Genomic DNA, 13,266 nt, shown 5'->3' with positions numbered 1-13,266 from the left:
GTATCAAAGAAATATATCTTAGTCCAAGGGGAGCACCTAAATAATCTGTGACTATCTTATTTGTCCTCTAATAATTAATGGCAAGGTGAAAAGCATTTATTGGCTATTTCTAGATCCTGTATTAAGCTATGGGACAGTGTTTTAAAATAAAGGAATAAAACAGAAAATATCAAAAGAGTAATAAAATATTTACAAAATATTTTTAACACAACTTTATCTTATAACCTACAAGGTGCCAATTGCTATTCAACTGAAGGGCCTCTGTATTACTGAAAGATATTTCTTATTCTGAATATTTATTCTACATCTTTGGATCTTCCTGCTACATATTCAGCTACTATATGTGGAGGATCGTTCATTAATGTTTTAATTTTAATTAGTGTACTTCAGAAATGCAAAACAATGTCTAGCCAATGTCTAGTCTATAATGTTGTGAGGTGTAAAGTTATTTGGCTTATTTTTTTTAAAGGGAGGATAGCTTCATCTATTCTATTTACTTTATATACAACTCTTTCTGCACGTAGCTTAACTCACAAATTGCCTGGTAGAGCCAACAAATGCGGTATCACCTGCGTCTTTGAATTTCATTAAACTTTTCCAATCATGAATCGTCCTTTTTAAAAACAAATTCTAGCTAGCGTCTTAGTTGGATGTAATTCACCTCTCACTTTTTGCCTTCCGTTCCTCACAACCTATCTGTCCTGTTCTCTGTGTCTGGTGCCTTGTGTTGTCTCTGTGTTGCGTGGTCCTTAACACAGTGGATGCAGCACTCCCTCCGGTATTGACGGTGGCAGTGGACGTAGCACCCCGTCTTCTGTCAGTACTCTTAGTACCATTTGCCCAGGTGACTTGAAAGTTGCTGCTAAGATGGCCCCTAACATTCCTTTGGAAATGGAACTTCCTGGGGTGAAGATTGTACATGCTCAGTTTAATACACCTATGCAGTTGTACTCAGATGACAATATTATGGAAACACTTCAGGGTCAGGTTTCAACAGCTCTAGGGGAAACACCCTCGATGAGGTAATGCCAGTCTTTTTGAACCATGAGCATATTAACTAAACACACGGGCAATGTCAACTTTAGTGGTATCTTTTAATAGTATCTTAATGGAAAGAAAACTATGTGGAAAGCTTTAAAGAAAAAATAATGAGGATTTATTGCAAATATCTAGTCCTGGTGGTCAAGAAGATTGGAGGAATTATCAAAGGCGATAATGTGACAGCAATAAAATAATATTATATAAGAACCAAAGTTTATGTCTTCTGAAAGCTCTAATGATCTTCACAAACGTCTGATTTAGTACTTCTCAAACTGATTTATAATTTACACTATGTCTGTCTTTTGAGGGGTCAAAAATTAGGAAGGGGAGGGAGGGTCATAGAACTTTCATGAGATGATATCTCTTTTAATGGCAGTGTGTGAAGAGGTAACTATTTTTCATTTAAAATATTTGACTCGCATAGAGTTTTATAAGTGAATACCTCAGGTTATGAAAGTAAATATTTAATTCCCATTGAGCTTTACTTTGACTTTTTTCTTATGTATTATAAATATGTTTCAAGTACTTTTGCCATCACACTTTTTCAATTAAAATAATTTATTATGGGATAAAATCTTATTACATCCTTCAATATTGCAGAATCACTTTTTATAAATCATTGTGATGCTTAAGAATGCTATGTAACAATATCTTAAAGATATTTCATGATAAATTCATTGAGTTAATAATATATCTCAGTCATTTTGCAAAAAAATTAATATGTATGATTATTTTCAAATATAATACAGGCAATTAAAATATGTGCATATTACTATCTTTTCTAGATAATGCAGTTAAATGACATAAAGAGATAAAGTTTTTAGCATCTGATAAATAGTAGTATGGTGATATTTTTAATTGTTCATTATATATATTTGTAGAAAACAAATTAAAATGAAGCTGCTATAATTCTGAATGGATTTTAATGTAGCTATTTTAAAAAGGTAGGATAACCAATTTAACAGATGTATAGATGAAGATTTCTACATTATGTGTTTTAAACAATGACAAATTGAATTGCATTGACTTACAGGTTAAATGACACTTTTGTCATTTCCACAAAACAAATTAACCTTAAAAACAAAATTAAGCAATTTACCCTTAGTGAAATATAAAAGTGAATCTGAGCATCATTACAAATTTTATGACTGAGAATAATCGAACTGGGTTCACTCCTGCACTATCATGTGTATTTCTTTTTTCTGAAAAATTAATTTTATTCACTTCTATAATTGTATATATCTATCAGACACAAGTCTTGTTTCTTAAAATATCATTTCCTAACAATCACCTTTTGATTTCCCTCCAAAGTGTTTTGCCAAATGGGGAAGTACTGATGTGATTCCCAGGTCTGTTGCTCAATGACGTTTTTAAGGCAACATTTTAAATGTATTTACATTATATTTTTAATTAGAATATTTACTTGAAAGTCAATCTCGGTTCAGTAGTTGTTGTACACATAGTGATGACTGCATATTGAAGTCTGTTGCTGCTCCTGATGATGCTTCACCAGCCATACTTGTGTTTCAGTGAACCCACAGCCTCGGTACCCCCCCAGTCAGATGTGTACCGGATGCTCCATGACAATCGGGAGGAACCTACACAGCCTCGCCAGTCAGGCTCCTTCAAGGTGCTCCAGGAATTAGTGAATGATGGTGAGCAGCCACTAACATCTGCTAAAACATTATTGATAGAGGCCATTGGAAGGGTGGGACAGGAGGAGTACAACAAACATAACTGGATAAAAGTCTAAAAGATGTTTGGGGGGTTTGTTGTTGTTTTTGGTACCAGGGATTGAACTCAGGGGCCCTCAACCACTGAGCCACATCCCCAGCCCTATTTTGCATTTTATTTAGAGACAGGGTCTCACTGAATTGCTTAGCACCTCACTTTTGCTGAGGCTGGCTTTGAACTCTCAATCCTCCTGCCTCAGCCTCCCAAGCTGCTGGGATTACAGGCAGGTGCCACCTTGCCAGGCCTAAAAGGTGGTTTTAGTCAGTAATCAAATTAATCATTGCTCAGAAGGATTTGGGTGGTCCCTTGTTTAGGAAAGGAGTCTTCAGGTAATATCCAAGTAGCCACAAAATGAAACCAGTCATATAAAGTCACCAAAGAAAAATTCTATCCATGGTAGTCAAGGGTAACCCAGATCATGAATCATAAAATCCAGTTTTAAGTAGACATCATAAAATTCCTCAGCCGCCCAAATTTAGGACATCATCAACATCAAAGTTAAAAAAAAAAAATGAAACATTGTAATGAATCTTTAAAATGTTCTGAATTCTGTGCAGAGTACTTTACACACATTACCATGTAATCTTCACTATAACTTATGGAGGTAGGAGCTATTATTTGCCCTATTTAATCAATAAGAAACTGAGATATAAGGAATGCAGGCTTATCCAAGGTGACACTGCCAGTAAATAGCAGAGCTGGGCCTCTAGCCCATTGCTGCTGTCTACCGATCTTACAGTCTTACCCATGCTTTTCCACCCCCAAAGATATATACTTGTCCTTTAAAAAGTTACACAAAAATGCAAGAGTCCCATTAAGATGGGTACTGTCAAAAAAAAAAAAATGGAGGGCTGGGGATAGAGCTCAGTTGGTAAAGTACTTGCCTCACATGCACAAGGCCCTGGGTTCAATCCCCAGTACCACAAAAAAAAAAAAAAAAAGAAAGAAAGAAACAAGGGTTAGTAAGGAAGCTGGCACATACCTGTAATCTCAGTAAATTAGGAAGCTGATGTAGGAAGATTTTAAGTTTGAGGCCAGCTTCAGCAACTTAGAGAGACCCTGTCTCAAAAAAAAAAAAAAAAATGCCTGGGGATATAGATGAGTAGTTAAATGCCCCTGGGTTCAATCCCCAGTACAAAAAAAAAAAAAAGTTGGCAGGTATATGGAGATTATGAGAACTTTTGTGCTTGTGCATTGTAGAGAGAAATGTTAAATGGTGCAGCCACTGTGGAAAACAGAATGGTAGCTCTTCAAATCCTTAAATGTAGAATTAACAGTCGTGCATGCCTGTAATCCCAGTGACTTGGACTGAGGCAGGATGATCTTAAGTTCAAAGCCAGCCTCAGCAACTTAGTAAGGACCTAAGGGATTCAGTGAGACCCTATCATAAAAATAAAAAATAAAAAAGGGCTGGGGATGTGGCTCCGTGGTTAAGTTCCCTGGGTTTAATCCTTGGTATGAGAGAGAGAGAGAGAGAGAGAGAGAGAGAGAGAGAGAGAGAAGGAGGGAGGGAGAGAGAAAGAGAGAAAGAAAAAGAGGGAGGAGGAGGAGAGAGGAAGGAAGGAAGGAAGGAAGGAAGGAAGGAAGGAAGGAAGATGGTAGGGGGGAGGGAGGAAGGAAAAGAAAAAACATGGAATTAACCAGTGAAGCAGCTGGAGATATATATCCCAAAGCAGAAACTCAAGCAGATACATGTACACCAGTGTTCACATTATTTGCAAGAGCCTTGGATAAACAAAATGTGGCATATACATAATATATTATTCAGCTTTAAAAAGAAATGAAATTCTGATACATGCTGGAACATGGATGAACCTTTAAAACATTATGCTAAGTGAAAGAAACCAGACATGAAAGGATAAATATTGTATGATTCTACTCATATGAGACAGCCAGAATAGACAAATTCATAGTGACATAAGGTAGAATAGAGGTTACCAGGGACAAGGAATGGAGAATTATTGTTTAATGAATACAGAGTAGATGATTAAAAAAAAGTTTTAGAAATGGATATTTAGGATGGTCACACAACACTGTGAATGTACTTAGTGCCACTGAATTGCACACTTAACAGTGATTAAAATGCTAAAGTTCATGTTATGTATGTGTTCCACAATAAAAATAAATAAATAAATAAATGAAAGCTGCCCTCTGCTCATTTGAGCATTTTGTAAGAGCTTCCTCCAAAAACAAAAACAAAACAAAAAAAAATTTAACTAGTTCTCTTTTTTGAAAGTTCCTATTTCAGAACCAAGTCTCTTCTTTGTCAACTGGTCCTGCTCTTTGGAAATGATAGCACAGATAGAACTTAAGAATTCCTTAGGTTAAAGTGCACACTTTAAAATAGAAGCAAAGTACAAACTGGAGCCAACTGTTCCTTGCCATAAATGGAAACACTTTGTTTTTCAGATGACCGTCCTGCTGGAACTCGAAGTGTGAGAGCTCCTGTTACCAAAGTCCACGGTGGTGCTGGCAGTGCTCAGAGGATGCCACTCTGTGACAAATGTGGGAGTGGCATTGTGTACGTATTATTTTTAACCCAAAATTTCACTATAAATCTTGGTGGCCGTTTTCCATTTCTTATACTTTGAGACTTTATGTAGAAGAGGCAACTATGAAAAACTTAAATCTCTACCCATCAACTTGAAATATAATGCCCACAAACTTTAGCACATTTTGACCAGCATTCCTTAGCTATTCCCCCAAACTGGCATATAATGTGAATCAGCAATAGCAATTTTACTTTCATAAATAACTCTTGTGAAAAAAATGCCCAAATGTGTTTTTAAATATAATTTCCAAGAATTGTAATTTAAAAGCCCTCCCTTCTTTAATATATAACCTTTTAATACTTCCTTTTCTCTGTAAACAGAGAGAAACAAATATAGGGATCATCAGGTTGTTAATTAAAACACATTATCTTTACCCATTTGCTTAAGTTACACAAATGTTAACATATGATTTTTCTAAATAGTCAGGCTCCATTTCAACAGACTTCATGTTTAAATAGCCATGCTTGCTAACTGGCATTTTCAAGTGAACCAGATTATTAGAATCTCTGTGCTACATGTGTCTCATGTAGCCACTTGTCTCACCTCTTTTTGCTATTCCCCTATCATAAGCTCAGGCACCCAAGCAGTAACATCTGTCAAGTGATTTAGGCTACATAGGAAGAGGGCAGTGGGGAATGAGCCTGATTGGAACCAGGGGAGGAATGTGAAACAGGAAAGAGTAGAGCAGGTCGCTTGGGAGCAGAGAGAATCTTAAAGAAAAAAAAAAAAAGTCATGATGTCACCAAAAGCAATTATTGCACTAAGTTGGAGTAAACTGTTTCCACCACAGTAAAGGCAAATCCATCCACTCCCTGAGAATCTTTGCAGAGTTTGTCTTATCTATATCAGGTCTCTTTTCAAAGAGGAAAGAACTCGGTATAGGATCCTATGGGTTGTTGGGTTGGTTGGTTTTTTGTCTGCAAACTACTTGTTTGATGATATGAAAAAATATTCGTACATCAACCCCAGAGAGGAGCACGGGATGATTCAGTCTGGTTGTCTCCCACCTTCCTGTCACATAACTGTCACCGCCCTGGGCGGATCTACAACTGGAGACAACTGTTGTTTCCAGAATGTGAAGCAGATAACACCTGCCTTCTGTGTTGTGTTCTCCCCCTTTGTGTCACGTACTCTGTTTTTCACTTGAACTTGTTCCTCCCAACAGTGGTGCGGTTGTGAAGGCCCGGGATAAGTACCGGCATCCTGAGTGCTTCGTGTGCGCAGACTGTAACCTCAACCTCAAACAGAAGGGCTACTTCTTCGTGGAGGGGGAGCTCTACTGTGAAACTCACGCAAGAGCCCGCACGAGGCCTCCGGAGGGATACGACATGGTTACTCTGTATCCCAAAGCTTAAGTCCCCTGCAGCCGGAGCAGGCTCACATGCACGCACCCACGCACATTCGCACGCAAGGAATGGCTTTGGGTAGGACCATGGCAACTGTCAACTCCGAACCTAAAGCCAAAGCTTTTAGATGTTTATTGGAGGGGGAAAAAAAGGGAAGACAGATGCCTGCTCTATGACAAAAACATACGTTTAGCTATGTTTTGCAACTCTTTTTATCTTTGGGGGATAGCAATAATAACATTTAGAGCAATATTTTTTTTGTATGTCGTGCTTCAGAATTTGCATTTATAACATGATCATTCAAAGCATAAACATCAAGATATTTGGGGGAGTCGAGTTGTCTTTCCTAGACAAGTTGATTTTGGAAATTGTGCTAAATACCAAACAATAGTCTTGTATTCTAACATAATTTGCAGCTGTCTGTATCTGTTTTAATTATTAGCATGCATGTCCAAATTCCCAGGATTTCTCTGGTTTCATATTCAAACATCTATATCACTGAATGCAACAAACATAATAAATATGTAAAATGTTTTTAAAATACCTAATGATGTGGCACTCCATGAATTTAGTTAAAATCAATATTTCAATGAAAGGGCCAAATCATATCTTGACATGTACAAAAACACCCAAATATTTTAATATTTGTTGGTTTATATAACTCACTCTTTCTTAAGAGCCCAACTTTTCTGCTGATGGGAGGAGCATTTAAATTTTCTAGTTAAAGTTAATTCTGATTAAGTTTACTTGGCTTTGATACAGTCTCTTTCAATTGAAATGTCCCTTTCAGATAAACACTCAGGCAAATGGAATTTTCAAAGTCCATCAAGGCTGTTTGTATGCACTCAATGATTTACCACTGCCTCCTCCTCCTTCCTAAGATAGCATCTCTAGGAGTAGACAATTTAAGAGACATCTTAAAAAAGGTAGAGACAACCAATTTCCTGTGTCCTGCTTATATCCATTGCTGAAATCCATGGTTTCACTTGGGGTCTGTTTCTCAACATGGGACCAAGCAATAACCCCATCTCCACCACCATCTCCAGAACTCTTAGCTCAGCCTCCCAAGGAGTCAAGCATCCTTTGCATATCAAACATGAACTCCATCTGGCCTCTGGCCCAGGCAGTCTGCCATGTAGGCTCTTGGAGTTACCTTGCCTCTCAGCCTCGTGGCCCTCGTGGCAATGCCCTTGACTTGCATCTCTCACCTCCTTCCCATGTTCCTCATCAGGGACACATGGGAACTTCTGAAACTGTCTCCTCAAAGTTCAAACCATGGGGAAGCAGCAGGTGGAGAGATGGGAATTCTCTCGGGCCCTCTCTCTCCCCACCTCAGCACACAGGCTTCTCTACCCTACTGCAGCTGCCTGTTAACCTAGAGCAAGTGTTCTCCTCCTGGGGTGTCCCAGATAGGACACCAGTTTTATTGCTATGGGATTCTCCCAAACTTATTAACTAATTACTTCTGACTCTGACCTCCCAGGCATCCAAGACTTATTTTATCAGAGATCTGACTCAGTGAGAAGAGCCGGAATACCTGCCTGGCCCCTGTACACATTTGAGATGCAACTCCTATGCCCAAATATTTATTTACAGAACTATTTAAAAAATAAGAAATGATTGAGATAAAAATATGAATGTATCCAAAATACATTTTTAAAGGAGTAAAAGTTTATCTTGGAGCTTATGGTTTCAGAGGTCCCAGTCCACAAACAGCCAGATCCATTGCTGTGGGTCAGAGGTAAAGAAGAACATCATGGCAGAGAGGAATGGCTGAGGAAAGCAGCTCAGAACTTCACGCAAGGAAGCAGAGAGCCAAAATACATTTTTATGCAAAGGTTATTTTTAAATATTTTGTCCTGGGAAACTTAAATATTTGGAAACTAGAGAGTGAATGAATTATCATTGGCTTAGAAAACCTGAGAAAGTTTAAAGCTAATGTAGCAATGAGAAACTGAAAACCAACCCCTTTACTCTCTAGAATCTTCAGAATTAACAGGACAAGGCACTTTGGGACTAGACAATAAAGGTGTAACTACCATAAGAAGGACTGAGTGGAAGCTGTTTAAAAATCTCTTAATCCCGGAAGTAAGTTCCTTTGTCCCCCTACATGCTCAAACATACTCCCCAGCATTTCCCAGTAAGTCTGTATTGTCCAGAAAAAGTGAGGCAGAACATCTTTGAACTGGAATATGGACACACAGCCAATGGTAGGTGTTGCATACTGAAAAAAAGAACAAATTAAGTAAGAATAAATGACTCAGGAAAAAAAGCGTACATTAGGCATTATGTTGTATATGAATGTACACTGTATACTAGACATTAGTTGGTATTTTCCTTAAAATTATATTTTACATATATGTAGTAGATTACACGATGAACTGCTTAAGTTATTGTTTAATAAGTAGCTTTTTATTATTTTTAATTTTTTAAATTTTACATCCTCAGTGTTAGCAGAGATCCTGTTGTTTAACAAACATTTGTTCAGACAAATAGGTGGAAGAAACAGTCACTTGCTCATCTGAGTCATACACTTGCCTGTGATAAGTCTTCTCCTAGTTCAATATATGGATCTAAACAAAACCTTGCCTTTGGGAGAGGGAGAAGGGGAAGGAAAGGAAGGTTCTGGGAAGGAGACTGAGCAACTAATGTTGCGTGCATGTACAATTAGGGCATAACGAATCCCATTATGTACAATTATAATGTACCAATAAAAAAATTTTGTTAAACCTTGCCTAGATTCTGACAAGGTCAGGCACAGTATGACTTCATATAAACTTGGCTAAGATAGGCCTCAGGGAGAGGGAGTTCCACTTCAGTGAAGAGAAAGAATCCACCAGGTGTTTCATCAGGAGATTCAGCTTCAGTACTCGGCATTGAAGGGGTATTCTGCCAAACGGGCCTGGTCAGCCAGAAAACAGGCCCTCCGGTTTTTGCTGAAGCTGAGTATGGTTGCCAACTCCTTATGGCTCCATTTGAAGTCAAAGACCTGAAAGTTCTCGACAATGTGTTCTGGTGTCATAGACCTGGGGATCATTTCTCGGAATCTGGAACCAGATCAAAACCTTAGCAGAGGATTTTTTTTGTGTTTTGCGACAATCTCCTTAATCTTGGGGTCCTCCCGTAGTGAAAGGTCTTCTGATTTGGCCCAAGGTCTACCTGGAGAGCCCAAGGGGCTGTAGGCTATGACAGTGATTCCCTTAGGGTGGCAGTACTGGATCATTTTCTCCTGGGTGAGGTATGGGTGAAACTCAACCTCTTTAGTCACTGGTTTCCATTTGAGTCCGGGTTTCTTCAAGATCCTTTCCATTTGGAAGTGATTGAAGCTGGAGACACCAAGTGCTTTCACTAACTCCTCATCCTCCACTCCTTCATGACCTCCCAGACATCCAAGACTGTTATTTTACCAATGAGGTTGTTGGTTTTATCATCTTTGTGGAAAAAAGTCCTTCCTAGACAGAAATCCCTGGGGCCGATAAATAAGATAGACATCCAGATAGTTTAGTTTCTGATCCTTGAGGGTCTTCCAACAGGCTTCCTTCACAAGATTTCTCTCAAAGAAGATGCACTACAACTTGCTCACAATAAAAAGGTCCTCCTGCTTCACCGTCTTCTCCTGGATATCTTCTCCTACCTCATTCTCATTCTGATTGGAGTAGGCACGGTCTATGTGGTGATATCCTGCACCAATGGCCACCTTCACAACTTCTTTGCCTTTGCCTAGGGGAGACTTCCAGGTGCCCAGACCCAAAATGGGCATCTTGGCTTTGGTGCTGAGCTCCACAAAGGTAGCCATGGTTGGAAATGGTTCTGAAAGAGCAGATAGATATCTAGTGTCTTCAAGAGGTTTTTATAATAAAAATAAAATAGTATAGTTCTAATCTGAAATTTAGAAGAGATATGTTTTGGGGTTTTTTTGTTTATTTTTTATTTTATTTGTTTGGTTTTTGCACCAGGGATTGAAGCCAGGGGCACTTAACCACTAAGCCACATCCCCAGACCTTTTTAAAATTTATTTGTTTTTTGTTTTGTTTGTTTGTTTGTTATTGAGATAGGGTCCTGCTAAGTTGCTTAGAGCCTCACTTAGTTGCTGAAGCTGGAATTGAACTCGAAATCTTTCTGCCTTACCCTCCCAAATCTCTGAAATTACAGGTATGCACCACCACACCCCAGAGAAGAGATATGTTTTAAATGGGATAATTTAAACTATGTGACTAAGGCCAATTAAGCATGCCCTTACATTTCACATTCAGTATTTTGAATAAAAAAATGTTCTTTTAAGAATTCAAGCTAGAAATTTAAACATGGAAAAAATTAACTACAGAGTAAAGAAATAGAAATACATGTTATATAAAAATTGTTCTAAAATATACAAGACACAGAACAAGAATGAAAATAACAACATTGAAATGATAAGAGATTCAAACTTTTGGCCAAGCATGGTGATGCACATCTGTAATCCCAGTGGCTAAGGAGGCTGAGGCAGGAGGACCATGATATCTCCAGAAGATATCCAGGAGAAGATGGTGAAGCAGGAGGACCTTTTTATTGTGAGCAATAAAAGCCAGCCTCAATAAAAGTGAGGTGCTAAGCAACTCAGTAAGACCCTGTCTCTAAAAAAATAAAAACACAAAATAGGGCTGGGGATGTGGCTCAGTGGTTGAGTGCCCTTGAGTTCAATCCCCAGGGTGGGTGGGGAGAGAGATTCAAACTTTGTAAAAAATCAAACAAATATAAAAGCAAGATTTCTTCCTTACACCATTTGTCCTTTAATAATGAATTCATAATAGGAATTATACATAGAAATTCATGCCATGAGCAAAGAATGACAACCAGTTTATACTTTAGCTCACATAATAGCATATTTTCTTAGAAAACAGATTTAGTCACTATTCACAAATTTATAAGCTTTTGAAAGCTAACTATAATCAATTAAGCTATCCATAATTAAGAATAGGGCTTCTATGAACTTTGGACTGGTGATTAACTAAATTACTGTTTTTCAGAGTGAACTTAGGAGAGAGTTGCCACACTCTACTGAAAAGGTGATTGATTGAATGAAAACAATTCTAGTTATCATATTTTTGCAACCTGGTAGGCAGGATAGAATAAAGCTTAATGGTTAATGTGACCCACTAAGATAAAGTTTCCTAATTGCCCAATAAGTGTACACTCCAAGATTAGCAGAATGGAGCTTTGGGTTTCTTAACTACTTTATTCACAAACATCTGTCAAATTGTCCTTGGAACAGATCTGATTTCAGTCCTAAGAAAAACTGCTACTTTTAATGATTACTCTTTATTATCATGTCACCATGGCCTAAAGTTCTTTTCTTTTTTTACACTATGACATCTGTATTTAAACATAAAAAAGAAGATTGAAGAAAGAATGAGGCATAACAAGTCAATAAGCCATTTGCTTTAAGTATATGACATGTAATGATTATGCTCTCAGGTCTCCGGCCATCGTGGGGAGCACTCAATAAATATTTATTGAGTACCCACTGAGAAAGAAAGGTTAAGATGACATAACAAAATAGTCTTTTAATACTTTTGCCCATATTTATAAATTAACTTTTTAAAGCTGATTAGAATGTTGCATGTGATTAATTTTAGAACTAAATACCTATAATATGTGGTTGCTTTATCATAATGACTTCCATATTTTGAAGAAACATTATCAACTCTCTATTTGATTGTTTGATTATCAAACCTAAAATCAGATATTAACATTAGCTTTTCAAATACCTGAGAACTTTGTCTAAGTAGGTGGATAATTAAAAAAAAAAAGTTTTCTTCTCTCTAGAAATAAGGGATATAGCACATCTTGATTTATGAATTATCAGCATAATTACATATCCATAATTCAAAAAATAAATGTCTAAGACCTAACTACCATTCCCATCATAAGTATCCTGTAAAAACTGACTTTAAGTCTATATAAAATACAAAATGTTTTGTTAGGGATGAAAATTACTCTATTCATTCATTTCTTTCATTATTCATCTGGTTAAAACGTATACATGGGCTGGGCGCCATGGCACATGACTATAATCCCAGCGGCTTGGAAAACTGAGGCAGGAAGATTGCAAGTTCAAAGCCATCCTCCGCCAAAGTGAGGCGCTAAGCAATTCAGACCCTGTCTCTAAATAAAATACAAAATAGGGGCTGGGGATGTGGATCAGGGGTCAAGTGGCCCTGAGTTCAATCCCTGGTATCCAAAAAAAAAAAAAATAGTATGCATATTATCTATTTCAGCACCAAGAGCAAAAATTTGTTATAAGTTTGAGATCTACTTCTCACAAAGCCAAATTCCCATTCCACCTCCTTTCACAAAGGACACAAGTCAAAAAGCCCAAGTGTTTATGCATTACCCATCATAAGTATAGGAAAAACAGTAGAATGAATCAGATGAAACTTTCCTATGTTCTTATGTGAATACATGGCCAGTGTAACTCCACATCACGTACAACCACAAAAATGGAAAGTTATACTCCATATATGTGTGATATGTCAAAATACATTCTACTGTCGTGTATAACTAAAAAGAACAGATTAAAAAATAATAAATAAATAATATATAATAAATAAATA

At 37.4% G+C, this 13,266-nt stretch overlaps 1 protein-coding gene and 1 pseudogene across 2 annotated transcripts in view; one reads left to right on the top strand and one right to left on the bottom strand.

Annotated features, from left to right (window-relative positions):
• Nucleotides 1-7,216, top strand: part of Pdlim3 (PDZ and LIM domain 3) — a 28,578-nt gene extending 21,362 nt beyond the window's left edge. The window contains exons 5-8 of one of the 2 annotated variants that reach the window (XM_046419024.2): nt 759-1,022; nt 2,572-2,696; nt 5,185-5,296; nt 6,493-7,216. In XM_046419024.2, coding sequence (XP_046274980.1) covers nt 759-1,022; nt 2,572-2,696; nt 5,185-5,296; nt 6,493-6,682 — 691 coding nt within the window. In that variant the 3' untranslated portion in view covers nt 6,683-7,216. The remainder of the gene's footprint in view (nt 1-758; nt 1,023-2,571; nt 2,697-5,184; nt 5,297-6,492) is intronic. The other variant, XM_046419023.1, reaches the window with a different exon arrangement.
• A 1,871-nt stretch (nt 7,217-9,087) lies between these two features.
• Nucleotides 9,088-10,479, bottom strand: LOC124075548 (aldo-keto reductase family 1 member B10-like; annotated as a pseudogene).
• Between the last annotated feature and the right edge of the window lie 2,787 nt (nt 10,480-13,266).

The sequence above is a fragment of the Marmota monax genome, unplaced genomic scaffold (assembly GCF_021218885.2).
Source record: "Marmota monax isolate L192 unplaced genomic scaffold, Marmota_monax_Labrador192_F-V1.1 WCK01_AAM20220418_F8-fsc00345, whole genome shotgun sequence".
In the NCBI taxonomy this organism is placed as follows: Eukaryota; Metazoa; Chordata; class Mammalia; order Rodentia; family Sciuridae; genus Marmota; species Marmota monax.
This window is presented reverse-complemented; position numbering and strand designations above follow the sequence as displayed.